A 19,337-nucleotide genomic window follows, 5' to 3' on the forward strand; every position below is an offset into this window, starting at 1 on the left:
TAGGATTTAAGAGTATTATTTTATAATCAATAACTGTAGTCAGAAATTTACAGTGAAATTAATGCATGCTGGGTCATTTTCTTACTGTTAATCAACAGCAAAATGATACTTAAAATCACAGTGATTTGCTGCTTGTTTTACTGTGAATTTACATGATAAAGTTGTATTTAACCATGCCACTGTAAGAAATTATATTGTTTAGTACTGTAATTGTTTTGAAGTCGCCGTAATGGTGATTAGTGTTCCAATTGCTTGGAATTTTGGACATTGTATATTCATATTCAAATTTCTGACCAAACCAAGTCACAATTCCTCAAAGTGCCATTATAGGAATATAGTGATTTCCCAATTACCATGACAACATTGGCGAGGTGGGCGGAGACCAGAGCGTAGACTCCCCCTGATGATCCGACCACAGGTGCTGTCATGTCCGTTACTGACACAGCCAATGAACCTGCAGCAAGACAATGCAGACAAAAGTCACAATAACACAAACATGTTGAGGACATTATCACCAATATTTTCTCTTTCTTAGAAACTGGAGCCAAAATCACTTGAAATTAAACCATCGTTAACAAATAACATTGCTGAACAAATGAAAATTGTAATTTTGGTCACACCTTATATTAGGTGTCTTTAATTAAATGTATTCACATAAAAAATTCTAGATACATTGTACTCATGTTATTGTGTTCATGTTGTATTGCAAAACACTTTTGCTTCTGCTAATGAGGAGGGAGATAAGGTTAAAGACATGGGTTTCATGGTATGGTTAAGTTTAAAGGTAGGTTAAAGTGTAAGGGAAGGGTCAGCAGTGTACTGTAATTAGGGGCCAAGCACCGAAGGTGCTTAGGCACCTATTGTATCTGTTGGCGTTCTTTTTATTTTCGATTCTTCTTCTTCTTCTTCTTCTTCCGCTCTTGAAGTCTATGGGAGCCCATAGAACCGCTTGCGGGAAAGTTGTGAAATTTGGCACACAGTTAGAGGACAGTCTGACCTTTGTCCATAGCAAAATTAGAGTCTCTAACTCAATCCCTCTAGCGCCACCAGCTGTCCAAAGTTGCACTTATGTTTATGCTAATAACTTTTGAACCGTAAGGGTTAGAAACGAAATTCTTTTTTCCTGATTCCTTGGGTCAAGCCGATTTGAATGTCCCTATGACGTCATTTTCCATCATGAAAATTTTTCCGCCATTTTGAATTTTCTGTAAAATGTACTTTTTCGAACTCCTCCTAGGCAGTTACTCCAATTTTCATGAAAATTGAACCAGATCATCTTCAGACTATGCCGACTAAAAGTTATGGAATTCAAGTTGATTCCTACAACCGTTTTCGAAAAAGACACGAACAAATTGTATGTAGTGCTTGCGAAAATGGACACAAGGCTGTATCTCTGCAACGCTTTATCGTATTCAGACCAAACTTGGTACATGTCATCACAAGCATGACCTGAGGCATCATGCAGTGTTTCGGCGCAGTGCCACCTACTGGTGCAGAGATATGAAAAATGGTCATTTTTGCTTATAACTTCTGATGGGTTTGTCCAAAAATCATAAATTTCTCGATGGATTCAGAGAGTCATGCTGAGTCGAATGATATCCAATTTTTGCATATTGGCCGTCAGCCATTTTGAATTTTGTGCTAAAATGCTGTATTTTACGAATGCTGTATTTTCTCCTAGACCGTTGCTCCGATTTTCACCAAATTGAACCGTATCATCTTCAGACCATGTCGACAAAAAATTATAGATTTCAAGTCGATACATCAAACCATTTTCATATACCGGAGCAACGAATTTGAGGCATGATGCAAAACCCACTCTTGAAGCTGTATCTCTGCAATGCTTTGACATATTGACACCAAACTTTGCAACTTTTGCAATTAGCGTATCATTACGAAACTCGGTATGGGTCATCAGTACAATGCCCTGAAGGAGCCTGAGAAGATTCGGCACTGCGCCACCTTGTGGTCAAAAGTTATAACAAAATTTACAAAAAAATGCTAATAACTTTTGACTGTATTAACCGATTGTAATGAAACTGGTCTCTGTCAATTCCTTGGGTCATGCTGAGAACATAGATATAAAATTTGCCATAGTCAGCTGAACTTCCTGTCCGCCATATTGTTTTTCTTTAAAAACCTACTTTTTCGAACTCCTCCTAGACCGTTGCTCCAATTTTCACCAAAATTGAACCGCATCATCTTCAGACCATGCCGACAAAACGTTATGGATTTCAAGTCAATATGTCAAACTGTTTTCGTATACCAGAGCAAAGAATTTGAGGCATGATTCAAGAACGACTCTTGAAGATGTATCTCTGCAATGCTTTGACATATTGACACCAAACTTTGCAAGTGTCATTGTCACCTCACTCTGACCATACCACATTAATTTGGTCACAGCGCCACCTATTGGTCGAAAGTGATGAAACAGTAAATCCTCATTTTTGATAATTTTTCAGCTCTTTTGCCTAAAATGATCTTAATAGGTCTTTAATTGCTCACTGTTGCAATTGGTCTGATGCTCCCAGCCATGTTGGCTGGCTTCTTCTGCTGTTTTCGTGCTTGGCCCCGTAATTGCTGCTTGCAGCTATATTTATAGTTGTAATTACATGCAGGTATTCTTTAATTGTAAAAATTGTAAAAAAAAACACATACAGGGTGTACACAATAAGTGCATTTTATAAAATGATTCATTTAAATGTTAGTACATAGTAGTTAAAGACTCTTAATATAAAGTGGGACCAAGATTTTTAAAGGTCCCGTTCTTCATGATCCCATGTTTCAAACTTTAGTTAGTGTGTAATGTTGTTGTTAGAGTATAAATAAAATCTGTAAAATTTTAAAGCTCAAAGTTCAATGCCAAGTGAGATATTTTATTTAACAGAAGTCGCCTACATTGAACGGCCAGTTTGGACTACATCCCTCTACTTCCTTCTTTAATGACGTCACTAAAACAGTTTTCTGACTAACCTCCGCCCACAGGAATACACAAGAGTTGCGTGTGTTTGTCGCCATGTCGTCGAAACGCTGTTATTTTCATCCCGCAGTCCAATCACCGGGTCTGATTCTGGCTCAAATTGATAGGGTAAAATTAAAGACATGTTTACAATAACACTGAGCGCATGCATCTCCACGTTATGGTAAGAGGCGTGACCTTTCCGGGCAAGATGCGCTAAACTGCTGTCGAATCACAACACAGGAACCGCTGGCACAATCAGAACTCGTTACGTATTTCTGAAGGAGGGACTTCATAGAACAAGGAAGTCATCAGCCCGTTTTTATGACAGTGGAAACAGCGGTATACAGATAAGTAAATTATGTGAAAAATACTGTGTTTTTTTTACACGCGAAACATGAACACATGTTATATTGCACACTATAAACACAATCAAAGCTTCAAAAAACCACGAAAAACGGGACCTTTAAACTATTCCTTTAATGTGGCTGCTTTAAATGAAACTCAATTTACTGCATCACTGTGGAAATTTTATTCATAACACGAAGCCTCTTGACATGAGACCTGCAGAAACCAAGTCAAAATCTAAAATCCAGTTAAATGACTGAAGCAGTAAATTGATACACACACACACATTTTATATATATATATATATATATATAATATATATATATAATATATATAAACAAACAAGAAATTTGGTAGTTGTTAAGTTTAGGTATGGGGTAGGATTTAGTGATTGTCGCAGTCACCAGCTACAGTGCCCGTGATTACCACCAGAGGGCACTCCACCCCAGACTGTTGTAACTCCATCAAGAACAACATTACCCGTGACTCATTGCCCAGTTTTGTCATCCATAATTGTCTACAGCTGTTCCTCATTACCTTGTTTAACCCAGCCTATATAAACCCTGTTCACACTGTCATTCACGGTGAGGTTTTGTACATGTCTACACTGCATTTCTGAACATTTCCTGGTTCCATCTTGGTTTTTTTTATTCTCTGCTTGTCTTCTGGATTTCCCTTTTGCCTGTGTTTTCTGCCTGGTTGCATTTTTGGACTGATTGCCTGTGTTTTGACCTATTGCCTGTTATTTGGATTAAGACTCTGGATTGTCCCAATAAAAGCTGCATTTGGATCTCCACCCTAAGTCTCGGAGCAGTTTGTAACAGGGATGTAGAATATGATCATTCCAAATAAGGCATTAATATGTGCTTTATAAGTATTAATAAACAGCCATTATGCAAGCTAATAAGCAAGTAGTTAAAAAGTGAGAATTGTTCTTCATATTAAAGTGTTACAGGTGATTGATTTGCAAAAACAAAATTGCAATAAAGAACTTTATTTCCTTTCCTTATTACCAAACATTAAAAGCATACTGTAGTTCACTGAAAAAAGTCATTTACTCACCCACAATTGTTTACTTTTAAACAACTGTATTTACTTACATTTGTCATTAACTCATGTTCCCCCAGGGTTGTAAACACATATTTACGATTGAAGAGAAGCAATTGTAATAATGTAAGAATGAACCTTGGAAAAAACATAATTGACTATTAAGACCTGCTCACACCAGGAATGATATCTATAATGATAAAGATATAGTTCTAAAAATCATTCTGAATATAAAAGAATAGCAAAGTCAACACCACAAATATAACGATAACGGCAAAGAGAAATGATATGGTTGGAATCACTTTCAGATCGATTTTTTTTCCAGCTGACAACCAATCAGAATCCATTTTACTTAGAGTTAGAGCAATTAAAGTGGCAGAGGACAAAACTGCAGCGTGCGATTTACATAACCAGAATGATATTGTTAACTTATGTGGATGCTAATATAGTTACAGTTATCTTTATAGTTGTTATACTTGTTTTTGGCGTTAACAGGCCTTTAATCTGAATATTCTTGAAATATTCTCCTTATGGTCAATTATGATTACAAATACATTGCACTTCATTTTTTACATAAAGCACTTCTTTTGCGGAATTACATTTTATTTTAGGCTTCAGTGTTGTTTATATTTTGTTAAAAATTGATGAAATGTCAGTCAATATGAGATTACATTCTTCACAATCAATTAGCTTGGTTCAGTCGTTTCACTTTGTAAAAATGGGAGGTGTTTACATTTTAAATTATTCAATGTAAACACCTTAGTCAAAGAGCCAACAATATTCATTATATACAATGTACCTATATATACCTGCAAGCTCTACAAACAGCCTTTATCATTTCAACTTACTGGAGTCTTCTCCAAAATATTCCAGAAATGTATGCCTAATTTCCCGGGTCTGGGTCTGGGCTGCAGTAAAGTGAGGGCTGGGGTTAAACTTCTGCCCTCTGTGTATGACATCTGCTGCTGATTCTCCAGGAGCACACACACACACACACACACACACACACACACACACACACACACACACACACACACACACACACACAAGCTGCTAATGTCATCAGGGAGAGTGAAATGACATTTCCACTTCAAATCAAATCCTACAGCTGATGGAAAATGCAGGTGGGCTTTCCCTCCTTTCTTCTGTCCTTTGCTCTGCATCTTTCTCTCTTTCACTCCTCGTGCCTCTTCATCTCTCTGTTTTACTGTTTTTTTTTTGTTTTTTTTTGTTTTTTTTTAACCACACTCTCAGCAGGGGTTTCAGACTGTTGTGAGAGGTTTTCTAATGTTGGAAAAGCTCAGAGTGTTTGTAGCGTTTTAATCAGCTTTCCATTTGTTAATCTTCACAAGTCTGAAAGCACATGGCTGGTCCATGGACATAATTATATAATCATTATGTTATACCAACATGTTTGCTTCCATCTATCTGACTCAGATTAATTTTATGATTTCTACTTGATTTTATGAGTTTTCAGAACTTCAATTTTGTTTATTTCATTAGTTTAATCACAAGTAAACAGAGTGGTTGGATTAAGTGCACTATTCACAAGTTGACTTTGTTCCATGAAAATAAATATTGGACTCATGATGTACTATAGAGATTTTTGACAGTTTCATGCTCTCTAGAATGAAAAGGTCCCTCCCTATATGCATTTAGTACATAAGGCTCTAATTGATGTAATAACAAATGACTGGCCACACAGTTGTAATAGCTGCTGTAGGCCTACTTGAGCACAGAAACTTGAGTAGAAGTGAGAGAAATAGAATAGAACATCATGAATAGAACATAATTAAAGAAGAAGGTGACACCTTATGTAAACCTGAATAAACTAGTCTGTTTTGGTGTCATGAACAAAAGTGATGCCTGACCCCCTGAAAGAAGGTTGTTGAATCATAGGAGCCTGGAAAACGATTTAAAGACATTTCTAACCTTTCTAAATCTCTATTTCACTGTATCTAAAATAATGCACAATGGAGAAGGTTTCAGACCACTGGCAATCTGTCCAGACTGAACCGTTCCACCAAACTCACCTCAAGAGCAGGGCACAAGATGCTTCAAGGAGGCTCAGAGTATGTTTACATGACAATGATATGCTTAAAACAGAGAAGTTTTAACTTTGAATTTTCTGCGTACAGACGACACCGTTGTCAAAACGATCCCCATTTATACAAATCCGGAAATATGACTAAAGACGCTGCATTCTGTGCATGACGTCATCCGTGTTTTTGATGTTTACACGGAGACCATTTTCAAAAACTTGCACTTTGAAACCTGTTTTCAAAAATTTGCATTTTAAGGCCACCAAAATGCTGTTGTCATGTAAATGAACGGCCAAAACGTATAAAAAGTTTTCCGTTTTTAGTTGAAAGGGTGTCATGTAAAAGACCCCTCAAAGAGACCCTAGGATGTTATAAGGGATCTACAGTCAGCTGTATACAATGTGAATGTTGATAGAGCTGCCAACCATGTGAAAGAGACTGCACAAATCTGGTCTACATGCTAGGGCAGCAAAGCAGCAGCTACTTTAAAAAAAAAAAAAAAAACGTTTTTTGATGGATGGAAAAGGCAAGATGGATGTTTGCTATCCAACAAATGAAGAACAGTACTTCTGGAATAATGTACTCTAGACAGACAAGTCAGACAGGGTCGCACTTGTGAGCCCCAAACACCTATTATACTTTGAGAAAAGGCAAATGAGAATTGACGATATGGGTATAAAAGGATGTGCCGTGCATCCACTCATTCTGGTTGGTGCTTAAGAGCTGAGAACATGTCCCAGCCATTCAGCGGGTGGTTTAGTGTTGTGGCAAAAGGGACACAACGTCTCGTTTTCTTACAATAGTAACCAAGATGTTCCCTATCTGTCAGTAACTTTGATGTTGTGCTAATGTACTGACACTAGGGGTCGCTGGGGAAAACACCAATGAGCAGGTTGCTGGAGGTTCCGAGGCAGTGCTTAGAAGTTCACCACTTGATCCCTAAACAGGGTCGTAGGAACTTTGGGCACATAGCCTGGCCAGGGTCTTAGGATCATGTGAGAGTATGCTGGACTGAACTCTAGGCATGTTTTGCTGACAGAGTATACCTGCAGGTCCACAACCCTCTTAATGGAAGTAAGCACGGTCAGGAGGACTGTCTTTAAAGAGACGGTGATCAACTCAACTGAAAACCAAGGGCTCAAAAGAAGCTCTCTGTAGGCCCAGCAAGACTACAGAGAGGTCCCAAGAAGGAATAAGGTGCAACCTAGGAGGATTTAATCTCCTGGCACCCCTGAGGAACCTGATTATGGGACCACTGTTTTTCCCCTAAATGAATTCAGGCAATGCAGCACTGACTGAGCATGCTCGTTCGTGGGATGCGCTGTCATAGTGACTGAGTCCAGCTCCATCCCAAGAAAAGAGATGCCCTGCTCTGGGGAGAGCTTGCTCTTTTTCCAGTTGACCTGTAGCCCCAATCGGCTGAGGTGTCTGAGCACCAGGTCCCTGTGCCCACAAAATAAAATCCTGAGAATGAGCCAGAATCAGCCACTCATCAAGATAATTGTGAATGCTAAAAGCCCACTTCCCTTAGCAGGGCAAGGGCAGTATCTGTGACTTTCATAAAGATGCAAGGTGACAGAGACAGCCCGAAAGGGAGGACCTTGTACGGATTTGCTTGGGTTGGGGGGCGGTAACCATTATTCCAAGTTCCTTATGAGTGGCACTAGTGGGACAATCATTTTTGATGCTTTTGAAGCAGAGCCCTGCTGCCAAATTGGAAAACATCATGTCCCGACCATATGGTTGCACCTGTGGGTGCACTGAAACACCTACCTTGCTCCGTATATCCCGTCTGAAACCAGACTTATGGGTGAAGAAGCTGTTTGTCCTTGTGACGCGTCACACTGAGCCGAGTAGGGATTTGTGTGTGCTGCAGCTGAGCATGAGGCGACGGCCATCTCAGGGTCACTTCAAAGCCTTCCTTGGATTCTTACCAATCACCTGATGAATAGGCACTCACCTTTCTGTGGGTGGCTCTACACTGCGGCCGGGCTAAGGGCTTGGGCTGTAGCAGCTGCAGGTGGACACCCTCAGTGACAAGTAAACGGAGTGCAGGACCTCGGCAGGCTGTAAGGGGTTGGTGGATTTGGCAGAAAATGTTTGATCGCCTCTGTTTTTTAATGGCTGAGATCTGCTGAGCAAAGTTCTCCACAGTGTCCTTGTGAGATGGGAGCGTCAAGAAAATTAATTTTGTTAATTTCTTTGTTAACTCCCTCATCTCAGAATTGTTGAGCCAGAGATGGCGTTCCTGGACCACCATGGTGGACATTGAGCCACCTAACTCATCCATGAACTCCACCGGACACAAAGTGAGACGAGAAATGGGAGGCCTGTGGTAATTGACCCAGTGGAAATGCTCCTATTGTGCATCCGATTATCCTCTGGCCTTGTGCATAGCAGAAGGACAGGGACAGGGTGCAACTGAAGTGACTTTTTCTCTAACCAGAAAAGAGAGTCGTGACCATAACATTGCCATGGTCATGTTCTCACAATGAGAACATGAATCGTCCCCAAACACGAAAGGCAGAAATTGTGGCCATCTGAGGATGAGAGATATCGACTGCAACCAGAAACACACAGGTGGAGAAGCATGTTTAAAAAGACACTCTCTGTCTGTGTTTGCTCTTTTAGGGACATCTGCTCTTTTAAAGCTAAAGTGCACAGGGGAAAGTGCTCTCTGCACTTATCTGTGCTTTAGAGGGGGATAGAGCCCACTGCAATGCGCCGTAAACACAAGCCAAGAAACCAGGTTCCCTTTTAGAGGTGAATGGATTGAATATTTGCATCAATAAACACTCGGTTCAGAAGAAAAAATCTGAATGAGTGGATGCACGCCATCTCCTTTATACCCTTATGTCCGAGGAAGTGGCACATGCAAATTCCACTCGCCAGTTTTCATTGACCTTTTCTCAAAGTATCAAAGCTGTTTGGGGCTCCAAGGTGTGACCCTTAGTGTCAGTACATCAACATCGAAGTGACTGACAGATATGGATTGTCATTCAAAGACTGCATTTGAAAAATCTCAGTTCTAAGTTAAAACAGCAAAAAACAGAACTCCCACACTTTTGACCTATGAATTTCCAATGAATTTTCCATGACTTCTCTAGTTCATGTTAATTGATTTTTTAAAAAAGGCTTTAAAAAAGATTGCACTAAAATAGCACACTTTCTCATCACAAATAGTACCAAAACCCCCCTAAAAAAATCTATGCTGAGTTTGACTCACCTGCCAGTACGCCACACACATATACCAGGCCAATTCTCAAAGCTCCATGGACCATCTCTAACGGCACACCGACCAAAAGTTGCATGGCCATGTTTAGGCCCAGGTGTTCTATTCTGAAACATATAAATCAGCCATTAGCATTAGCATTATTACAGATGAGTTTGAGGAAGGGATGAATACCCCCACCCCCCCTTTTTTTATTTTTTACAATTGGTATATTTGGATTTAGTGCAGGGTATACAAACAGGTTTGGTTATGTAAAGTTGGCAAATCTTATATTGTACTACTTCCAGTGCTTGAAGTGGGCCGGTACGTGCCAATACACAGTACTTGCACTTTTCTATTTTTACCTTTAGCGCACCGCTAGTTTTCCTTGTGTACCGTTCCTGCCGCACCCTCCCTTCTTCTGGAATGCATTTTGAACAGAGCATCGGGAGTACCAGCACTTTATTTTTCCACTTCATGCACTGACTACTTGTTAACTACCTGTAAATTATAAAACCAGAGGACTTAACTGATCTGACCACAAACCACAACCACAAACTGACATAAGAGAGAAAAAAACTTCATAAATAAAAGGACAAAACTCAGCAATGCAATTCTCAAGCGTCAAGCATGCACGGTTGAACTTCTGTTTACCATATTTGATGTACACTATGTATGTGAGCTGATCAAAAAGCCTGTTCATCATATAAAGTAATTGTGTCTTCAGAATACTTGGATTAAATTGCTCTATACATTTGGATTACTTTTATAATGTCTTTATGTACTTTTTGAATCTTGAACATTTTGGTTGCATGGAATTTTTATTTTTGCGTAAACTATTCCTTTACAATGCTTCAATTGATCGTATATCATAATTGTGAAAGAAAAAAATCTGATTATTATGCCACCCACGTGGCCTTATCAACCTCCAGATGGTAAATCCAAGAGCATCTTGGATTTAAATTGACTTCAAATTAACTTGACTTCAAATTATGCAATTAGATTAGCAGAAGACATTTTCTAATACATTTAAAGAAATGCTTCTTTTTTTAAAAATCAACAAATAAATCCTAATTTATGTAAGATTTGAAAATGCTGTTGCTGTGATCTCATATAAAAGTTTCCAATACTTGTCAGAATAGAGTAATGTTTCGAGATGAGGTCTAGTGGGTTGTGTATGTACTCTGACACAGAAGTTAAGTGGGAATTTTCCATTCCCACTACTGCTCCAACTTTGTTTAGTCCTGTTTGTTTTTTTGAAGCCCTGACCATTTCTCCAACTGTTCTAATTCTCTGACTTTCAGCAGTGCACATGGAAAACTGTTACACATGAAGTCCTTCACACCTACAGCATTGTATGTGACTCTGGCCCTTAATAATGACATATCTGGGTGACAAAGAAACACTTTTAACTACAAGTAATATTCCTCATGTCACATACTTGGCTCTCCTCAACATTGCCAAATAGATCCTATAGGATCCCAGTGGGTCAAAATCTGGACCCAGATCTAAAATAATAAGAAGCAGGACAAGGTCAGAATAATTATTCTCATAGAACAAGGACCTGAAATTCACTAAGCTTCAGATAACTGGGGCATGTAACTTAACTCATGATGGATGATCATGCAGATGTGAAGAAAGAATCAGTGACACAACTTATTCAGGATGCTGACAAAGACATAAGCCTGACAGACAAAAGCAACAACGAAATGAAACTGGATAGACTTGCAACTGAAAGTGAACATCTCTGAATGCATTAGCCAATCTTCAGTATAGGTATACAAGAGACAGTTTATGTCCCCAGAAACATAATTACTTAACAGAAAAATTTGCATTAATGATCTTGAATTATAAGTTGCTAAGGCTCTGATCTTAAACTGATCTGTGTTCCAAAAAATCCACTGTTTCCAGAATAAGAGATTATTAAATCACTGATATGAAAAGTGAATAAGAGGGTAAATTCAAAAAAGCTAGAACAAAGTTTCTACACACACTAAAAAATATATATGATACAGTATGTATACATGTAATGAAGAAGTGCAATGGTTAATTCTGTTGTGGCTTTGTTTGGAACTACTTTTTTCACTGAGCAAAAAAATAAAAAACTTTCTCTGTGACAGGTGGTCTCAGTAGCCTAGCTCCACGAATGAAGTGATGGATCACAGGGTGTTTCCCCACTGAAACTCCATCAATCAGAGCGTGGCAATCTGCAATGGCAGCCACAAATACTCTGAGAGTAGTAGGACATATGCCTGCTGACAACTTTTCCTGCAGAAACTCCAGCACTGAAACAATCTGGCAGTGAACCATGATGAATAGTACACCACCTTAAAAAAAAAAAAAAAAAAAACCGCACCACTTAAGGGCATACATTCTTTTACAAATTTTGGCAATCAAAATAGTCACAACTACATCGGCTGGAAGCCCAGAATCTGTTAGCCGGTCCCCCTCAGGGGCCAAACATGCAGGTTCCAAAGCTCGGGCTGGGCATGGAATATCGTCCCCTGCGCCTGAGACAGAAGGTCTCTCCTGTAAGGTATCACCCAGGGTGAGCTGTTGGGGAGAGATATTATTTCTGAACCAAACTCTGGTGGGCCAACGAGGCACTATCAGCAAGAGGCAAGACCCTTGTTGACAGACCTTGGCCAGGATTCCCAGGAGCAGACCGATCAGTGGAAACACATAAAGACACATTCTGGGCCATGCTTGGGCTATGGTGTCAGAGTTGTCAGAGAGTAAAGGGGACATTGCGCTGTTTCCTGTGAAGAGGTCCACCTCTGCTTCGTAAAATCTTTCCCAGCTTTGTCTAACTACGTTGGGATGGACCTTCCAGTCACCAGAAGGGAGTCACCTCCCTTCTGGACAGTAAATCTGCTCCCACATTCATGTGTCCAGAGACAGGAACTTGTCCTGAGCCCAAAGCAGAACCTGCTGTGCTAGTTTGTTCAAACAAAGTGAATGCTGTCCACCCTGACAATTTATGTAAGCGACTACAGCAGTGTTGTCCACTCTTACTAGGACATGGTAGCCCCTTAACCAGAAATGCAGCCATCAATTCGAGGCAATTGATGTGCCAATAGAGATGATAGCCTCTCCAGATCCCTTGGCCTGGACGGCCATCTAAGACAGCTCCCCAGCCCATCAAGGAAGTGTCTGTCGTTAGCATCTTGCGACAACAACACACACCTAGATTGGGACCCAAGGGGAGTAACCGGGATACGAGCCAATGGCATGTAACCTTTATTCGCCTTTGGGGATTGGCCCTTGGATGAAATCTCCTGGCTCTGAGCCACAACTGAAGTAGTCTCATATGTAGAAGGCCCAAAGGTAATACCCAGGGCGCAGCTGCCATAAGACTATTCTTTGAAAATGAAGAAGTGTAATCTCCTGACTTAGCATTGACATTGTTAAAATGCAGATGCCCTGGAGTTGCAATGGAGCCAGCACTGCATCCATGCATTTTGTGTATGTGCAGGGTGACAAGGCTAGGCCAAATGGAAGAACCCGATATTGGTAAGATTCACCCCTGAAAGTGGAGGAACTTATCAAATGTCATGTTGTATCTCCTTGTGTCTTTTAGCTTCTCGGAACCTACTGACAACAAAGTTGACAGAGTCACCACATAGGCTGGAAGGCAACAAGGGAGCATCAAGGAGAAACACACTCCTTCGACAAGATCACAAGATCTCTTCGACCTGGGGTATCGTCGTATAACCCTGTGCCTTTGCACCAATGATAGTCGAAAAAATCGATGTCACAGGTACAAAGACACAGGAAGAATAAGGCTTACTCCATGACTTTGTAAATTTGTCGTTCTGGTGCCTCCCCTTGGCCACATGACAGAAATCTGTTGTGTAATTTTGATCGTCTGGTGGTGTCTTTTTCTTTGTGGCCAGTCTAACTGACTGTCCACAGCATGAGTCACTACATCGAGCAGCTCATTAAGATCTATCGTCACAAGAAGAGCGCTCAGAAGCAGCGTGCTCGAATTCCATCTCCTCAAGAGAACTAACGTCTTCAGCCCGGTCTAAAGAAGTGCCAAAGCGTGCTTCAGAAGTGGGCTGGAGGACCTCTCGATCTGGTGAAAAAACAAGGGAAAGGGGAGGACCCATCTTTTGCCCTTCGCCCAGATCGACACATGAGCCCCATGATATTAACATTAATTTTCATGTGTTTAAAAAAAACTGTTGACCTTTACAATGTCCTTTACCCATCAGATAACAAATAGAATCATATGAAAGGGATTTAGAGAGGCAAAATAAAAAGGTTAGTGGACAATGCAAATAGAACGTTTTCATTTCTGCTTCAAACAAAATGTCCTGAATGATAACATGTGGTGTTTAATGCTGCAATGCATCACAGAATAAGTCATGTGTGCTGGTGGTGACACCAGGCAAGAGAATGACTTTTGAAAATGCCTGTGTCTTTGTGAGAGTGTCTGTGTGTTCTCTTATTGGGATTCTATTAGTGCAGCAGACAGAGCAGATCACTAACTTGGGTTAATAGGGAGATTACTCTGTAGATGAGTGTAATATAAAGCATTAAACCCCACAGATCACAGCAAATCAGACACATCACAGGGGCTCAAGCCCTCTATCAACTGGGGACAGAGGCCTTCAGTCCACCATGCCAGAAAAATGCTTTTTGAAATGTGCTTTAGTATGTTTTGTGTGCCTGAAAATGTTGCCTTGAGCCATTTTAAAATGCCAGAAAAGAAAAAGCTAATAAAAGCAGTATCTAAAAATGGCACAAATTAGCAGCAGTGGGCCACATTGTAAAGCTGCAATACTCTTGGACATTTTGAGATAAACGATTAAATGACTCTTTAAATTACAACAGAGAAAAAGCAAATACAAAGTTCTGTTATGAAACTCTAGATGGCGCAGGCTAATAGGTCCTTTAACTCAACTGGCTCGTAATCACATCGTTATCTATAGGGCACAGGTTCCTGCTGTATCAGTGGCCAATGAGCTTGCCATAACATTTGCCTTAGCAAATCACGTCACAGAAGTCAGATAAATCCCAACACAGAGAAACTATTTCACCTAGATATTATCACATAGAGACTGTGTCTGTACCCCGAATTAGTAAATACAAAAAACCCATTTAAGGGTAAAAATGTAATTTATGTTCAACAAATAAAAAAATGGAGATAATACTGATAAACAAATGATAAAGCTTGGGTTGCTGAATATTAGATCCCTTTCTTCAAAAGCACTTGTAAATGATATTATCACAGACAATAATCTAGATGTGCTGTGTTTGACAGAAACCTGGCTAAAACTAGACGATCACATTACTTTAAATGAGTCTAGCCCTCAAGGTTACGATTATCGACACAATCCTCGTAAGAAAAGCAAAGGGGGAGGTGTTGCTGTAATTTATAGTAATATCTACAGTATTACTCTTTCAAGTCTTTCAAATATAATTCCTTTGAAGTGATGGTGCTTTATGTAATGTTATGTAAATTGACATTTGTGCTGGCTACTGTAAACAGGGCACTATACAGACTTTATCAAAGAATTAGCTGATTTTCTATCAGAGTTAGTACTAGCTGCGGATAAAGTCCTTGTTGTTGGTGATTTTAATATCCATGTAGATAATGATAAAGATGCTTTAGGATTGGCATTTACAGATATTCTAAACTATATTGGAGTTTGACAACACGTGTCAAGACCCACTCATTGTCGTAATCATACTTCAGATCTAATATTGTCACATGGAATCGATATTGATGCAGTTGAAATTCTGCAGCAGAGTGATGACATCTCAGATCATTATCTAGTCTTGTGTATACTACATTTAGCCAAGGCTGCTAAACTGCCTTCTGGCCACAAATATGGTCGAACCATCACTTCTACCACTAATGATTGCTTTATAAATAAACTTCCTGATCAGTTTCATCGCCTTAGCATACCAGATAGCTTAGAAGACCTTGATGTTGCAACAGAAACTATTGACTCTCTCTTTTCCAGCACATTAGACTCAGTTGCTCCTTTGTGCTTAAAAAAGATTAAGGAAATTAGTCCAATGCCATGGTACAACGAGCACACTTGGGTCCTTAAGAGAGCAGCCAGAAAAACGGAGCGCAGCTGGAAGAAAACAAAACTAGAGGTTTTTCGCATTTCGTGGAGAGAGAGAATGATTGAGTACAGACCCTAGTGAAAAAAAAGTATACTTTATTGTATTTTAAATATATTCCCTTTTTCTATAGTACACTGCAAATATACTAACAAAAAATGTACTATCATTAAATATATAAAAAGTATATTAGTATCATATTTTCACAATGCAACTTTTAACACACTTTAAAATAATTGTACTTTAGTATATTTTCTAAAAAATATATTTTAGAAAAATATACTTGAAGTGTAAGTTCAGTTTATTTTTTAAAAGTGTATTTATTTGCACTTTATAAAAATATATTTGAGGTATATTTTAACAGTGTGCTGAAAATGATCATTGTAACAATGCACTGAAAGTATATTTAAAAAAATACATTATTTAATATCCTGAAGTTGTATCTAATGTTAAACTTGAGTATATTTTTAAGTTTACTTCTTCATCCTTGAAATTCATTATATTACTTGTGCTATTTATTTCAGTATGAATGCATTACAAGCCCATTTAGTATATGCAGTGTAGCCTATACAATTTCCAAATATGTGTAAATGTTTATTAAGTTTACACTGGCAGAATCATTTTACAATCGTACACACAAATCTATATTAAACAACACACCAGCAGCACAAGTAATGTAAAAAATATGTCGAGTGGTTAAACTTATCGGAATTCAAATGTCTCTTCAACTCGGTCTGTGACCAATCAGATTTTGTTGCTCACTGCCTTCAGCCAATCAGAGCTGCTGAATCCCCTCGCTCAGTGACTCAGGTGAAGTATAATGTCGCAATGTATAATTTATTTAATAAAACACTGAAAGCGCAATACATCGCTCAATCTTGGGGATTCTGACCAGTTCAATCAAGTGACATCGCAGCCTGACCGTGATGGCGACGACAACCGGCTTATCTAATGGCCTACGCGATCCTGAAAGAACCGGAGAAAAGTGCTGCTATTGGGAGGTGAGTTGTAGTCTACCAGTTAACAAACTTTATTTTATTTTCTTTAAGAAACGGAGAGCGATATTTCGGCTTGAAATCTCCTTTTTGAGTTTTTGTGTGGTGGTTTATGGCACATGTTTGTATGCAGCACCAAAACATTCATATGATTGGTCAAATCGGTCCGTATTCTGTACGATATTAATTCATAAAGTGTTTTATGCTTGACTATGTACCGAAAACAATATCGACATGCCATTCTGATACAGTTCCCTGCTGCTAATCCTCATTTACTGTTCAAAAATAGTATTGGTTCAATATAGGATTCAGACAGACTATTGTAAACGTGAATAAAGAGTTGAACATGCTGTCTTATATCTTTGGTATATTCTGTCAACAGATGCTGTTCTTCACGAGTCTCTGCGGTCATCATTGTGCCATCAGACACAGTGAGAAGCTCATCAGAAAATGAAATATAATGTGTAATTTGTATTTGTGTATAGAGGGTCACCATTGGTCCAATATATATATTTTTTTCTTTAATGAAAAACATGGTAAGTTTTGCTGAATCTAAGTTTAAATAAAAACTATTGGATTTGTCAATGAAATATGTCTCTTCATTAGTGATGTTCTTACATTTTATTTATTTTAATGGCCTTGAAAACAAATGCATTCAACTTTGGGAAAATGTGTTAAACTGTATTTAAATAGTAGCACAACTGTATTGTGTGAGATTATGTAATTCAAAGTACAGTAGTCAACATTTGAAGTGGATCAGAAAAGTTAGGACAACTTTGATTAAAGGTTTTGATCCGCTTCAAATGTTGACTATATTATACAAAGTATAAGTAATAACAAAGTGTATTGTTATTGACTGCAAAGTGTGTAATGTTTAATATTTGGAATAAGTCAAAGGTACTGAGCATACAGTATATAGCCTACTATTACCTGTAAAATAATATATTCAGTGTATATTGCTTGTGTTTTCTGAAGACACTCGTAATTATTTTGCAATGTACTTAAATCACAAATAAAGTGTACTTATAACACAAAGTGTACTCATAACAGAAATAAAGTATACTTATAACACAAATAAAAGTATACTTATAACAGAAATAAAGTATACTTATAATACAACGTATATTATAACAAAAAAATATATTTTAACACAAATAAAGTATACTTATAACACAAATTAAGTACACTTTAATATCACTAATCAAGCATGTAATTAGTCCCTATGCAGACATATACTTAAAGTGTACTAAGTATACTTGAAGTTGTTCCAATTTAGCACACATAAGTATACTAAATATACTTAAAGTTGTATTTTAATACTACTTAATTTCAACTTAAATATACTTAGTACAAAATTAGTTGTTTCAAAATAGCACACTTTAAATGAACTAATCATTAACACACTTGAAATATACTAATAATTAGTCTTGCTGCAAGTATACTTAGTATACTTTTTTTTCACTAGGGGAAAGGCCTTAAAAACTGCTAGATCTGCTTATTTTTTCAAATCTTTTAGAAGAAAATAAACACAACCCTTGGTATTTATTTGATACAGTGGCTAAATTAACAAGAAATAAAGCTTCAGCTTCTGATGTTTCCATACAGCACAGCAGTAATGACTTTATGAACTTTTTTACTTTCAAGATTGCCAATATTAGAGAGAAAATTATAACCATGCAACCTTCTACTACAGTATTGCGCCAGACAGTGCATTGTAGTATCCCTGAGGAAAAATTAAATTCATTCACTGCTTTAGGAGAAGAAGAATTGTCTAAACTTGTTAAATAATCAAAATCAACATGTATGTTAGACCCTACACCAACTAAGCTATTGAAAGAGATGCTTCCAGAGGTCACAGATCCTCTTCTTACCAAAAACTTTTAAGCTGGCTATTATTAAACCTTTCATTAAAAAAACACAACTTGATCCTAGAGAATTAGTCAATTACAGGACGATCTCAAATCTTCCTTTTCTGTCAAAAACACTAGAAAAGGCAGTATCATCACAACTATGTTCCTTTTTAGGAAGAAATGGTATCTGTGAGGATTTCCAGTCAGGATTCAGACCGTACCATAGTACCGAGTCTGCTCTCATTAGAGTTACAAATGATTTGCTCTTATCATCAGATCGTGGTTGTATCTCTCTATTAGTGTTACTGGATCTTAGTGCTGCATTTGACACTATCGATCACAATATTCTTTTAAATAGACTTGAAAATTATTTTGGCATTAGTGGAATTGCATTGTCATGGTTCATACTTATCTGACTGTTATCAGTTTGTAGTAGTAAACAAAGAAATGTCATATCGATCACAAGTTCAATATGGAGTACCGCAAGGCTCAGTACTAGGACCGTTGTTTTTCACTCATGCTACCTTTGGGAGATATCATTAGGAAGCATGGCGTTAGTTTTCACTGTTATGCTGATGATACTCAGCTCTATATTTCTTCGCACCCTGACGAAACTTACCAATTCACAAAATTAACAGAATGCATAGCTGATAGAAAAAATTGGATGACCAGTAATTTCCTACTACTAAATTAAGAAAAAACAGAGATTTTAATTTTTGGACCAAAAACTTCACATAATAAACTAGAATACTGTCTAACACTTGATGGCTGCTCTGTTAAGTCTTTGTCGTCAGTTAGGAACCT

At 38.2% G+C, this 19,337-nt stretch overlaps 1 protein-coding gene across 1 annotated transcript in view; it reads right to left on the reverse strand.

The window, feature by feature from the left end:
• Window positions 1-19,337, reverse strand: part of rhbdl3 (rhomboid, veinlet-like 3 (Drosophila)) — a 93,898-nt gene that overhangs the window by 5,066 nt on the left and 69,495 nt on the right. The window contains exons 7-8 of the mRNA XM_048198434.1: window positions 9,623-9,735; window positions 287-454 (exon numbers count right to left, since the gene is read on the reverse strand). Of these exons, the coding sequence (XP_048054391.1) occupies window positions 287-454; window positions 9,623-9,735 (281 nt within the window). The remainder of the gene's footprint in view (window positions 1-286; window positions 455-9,622; window positions 9,736-19,337) is intronic.

The sequence above is a fragment of the Megalobrama amblycephala genome, linkage group LG7, assembly GCF_018812025.1.
Source record: "Megalobrama amblycephala isolate DHTTF-2021 linkage group LG7, ASM1881202v1, whole genome shotgun sequence".
Taxonomy (NCBI): Eukaryota; Metazoa; Chordata; class Actinopteri; order Cypriniformes; family Xenocyprididae; genus Megalobrama; species Megalobrama amblycephala.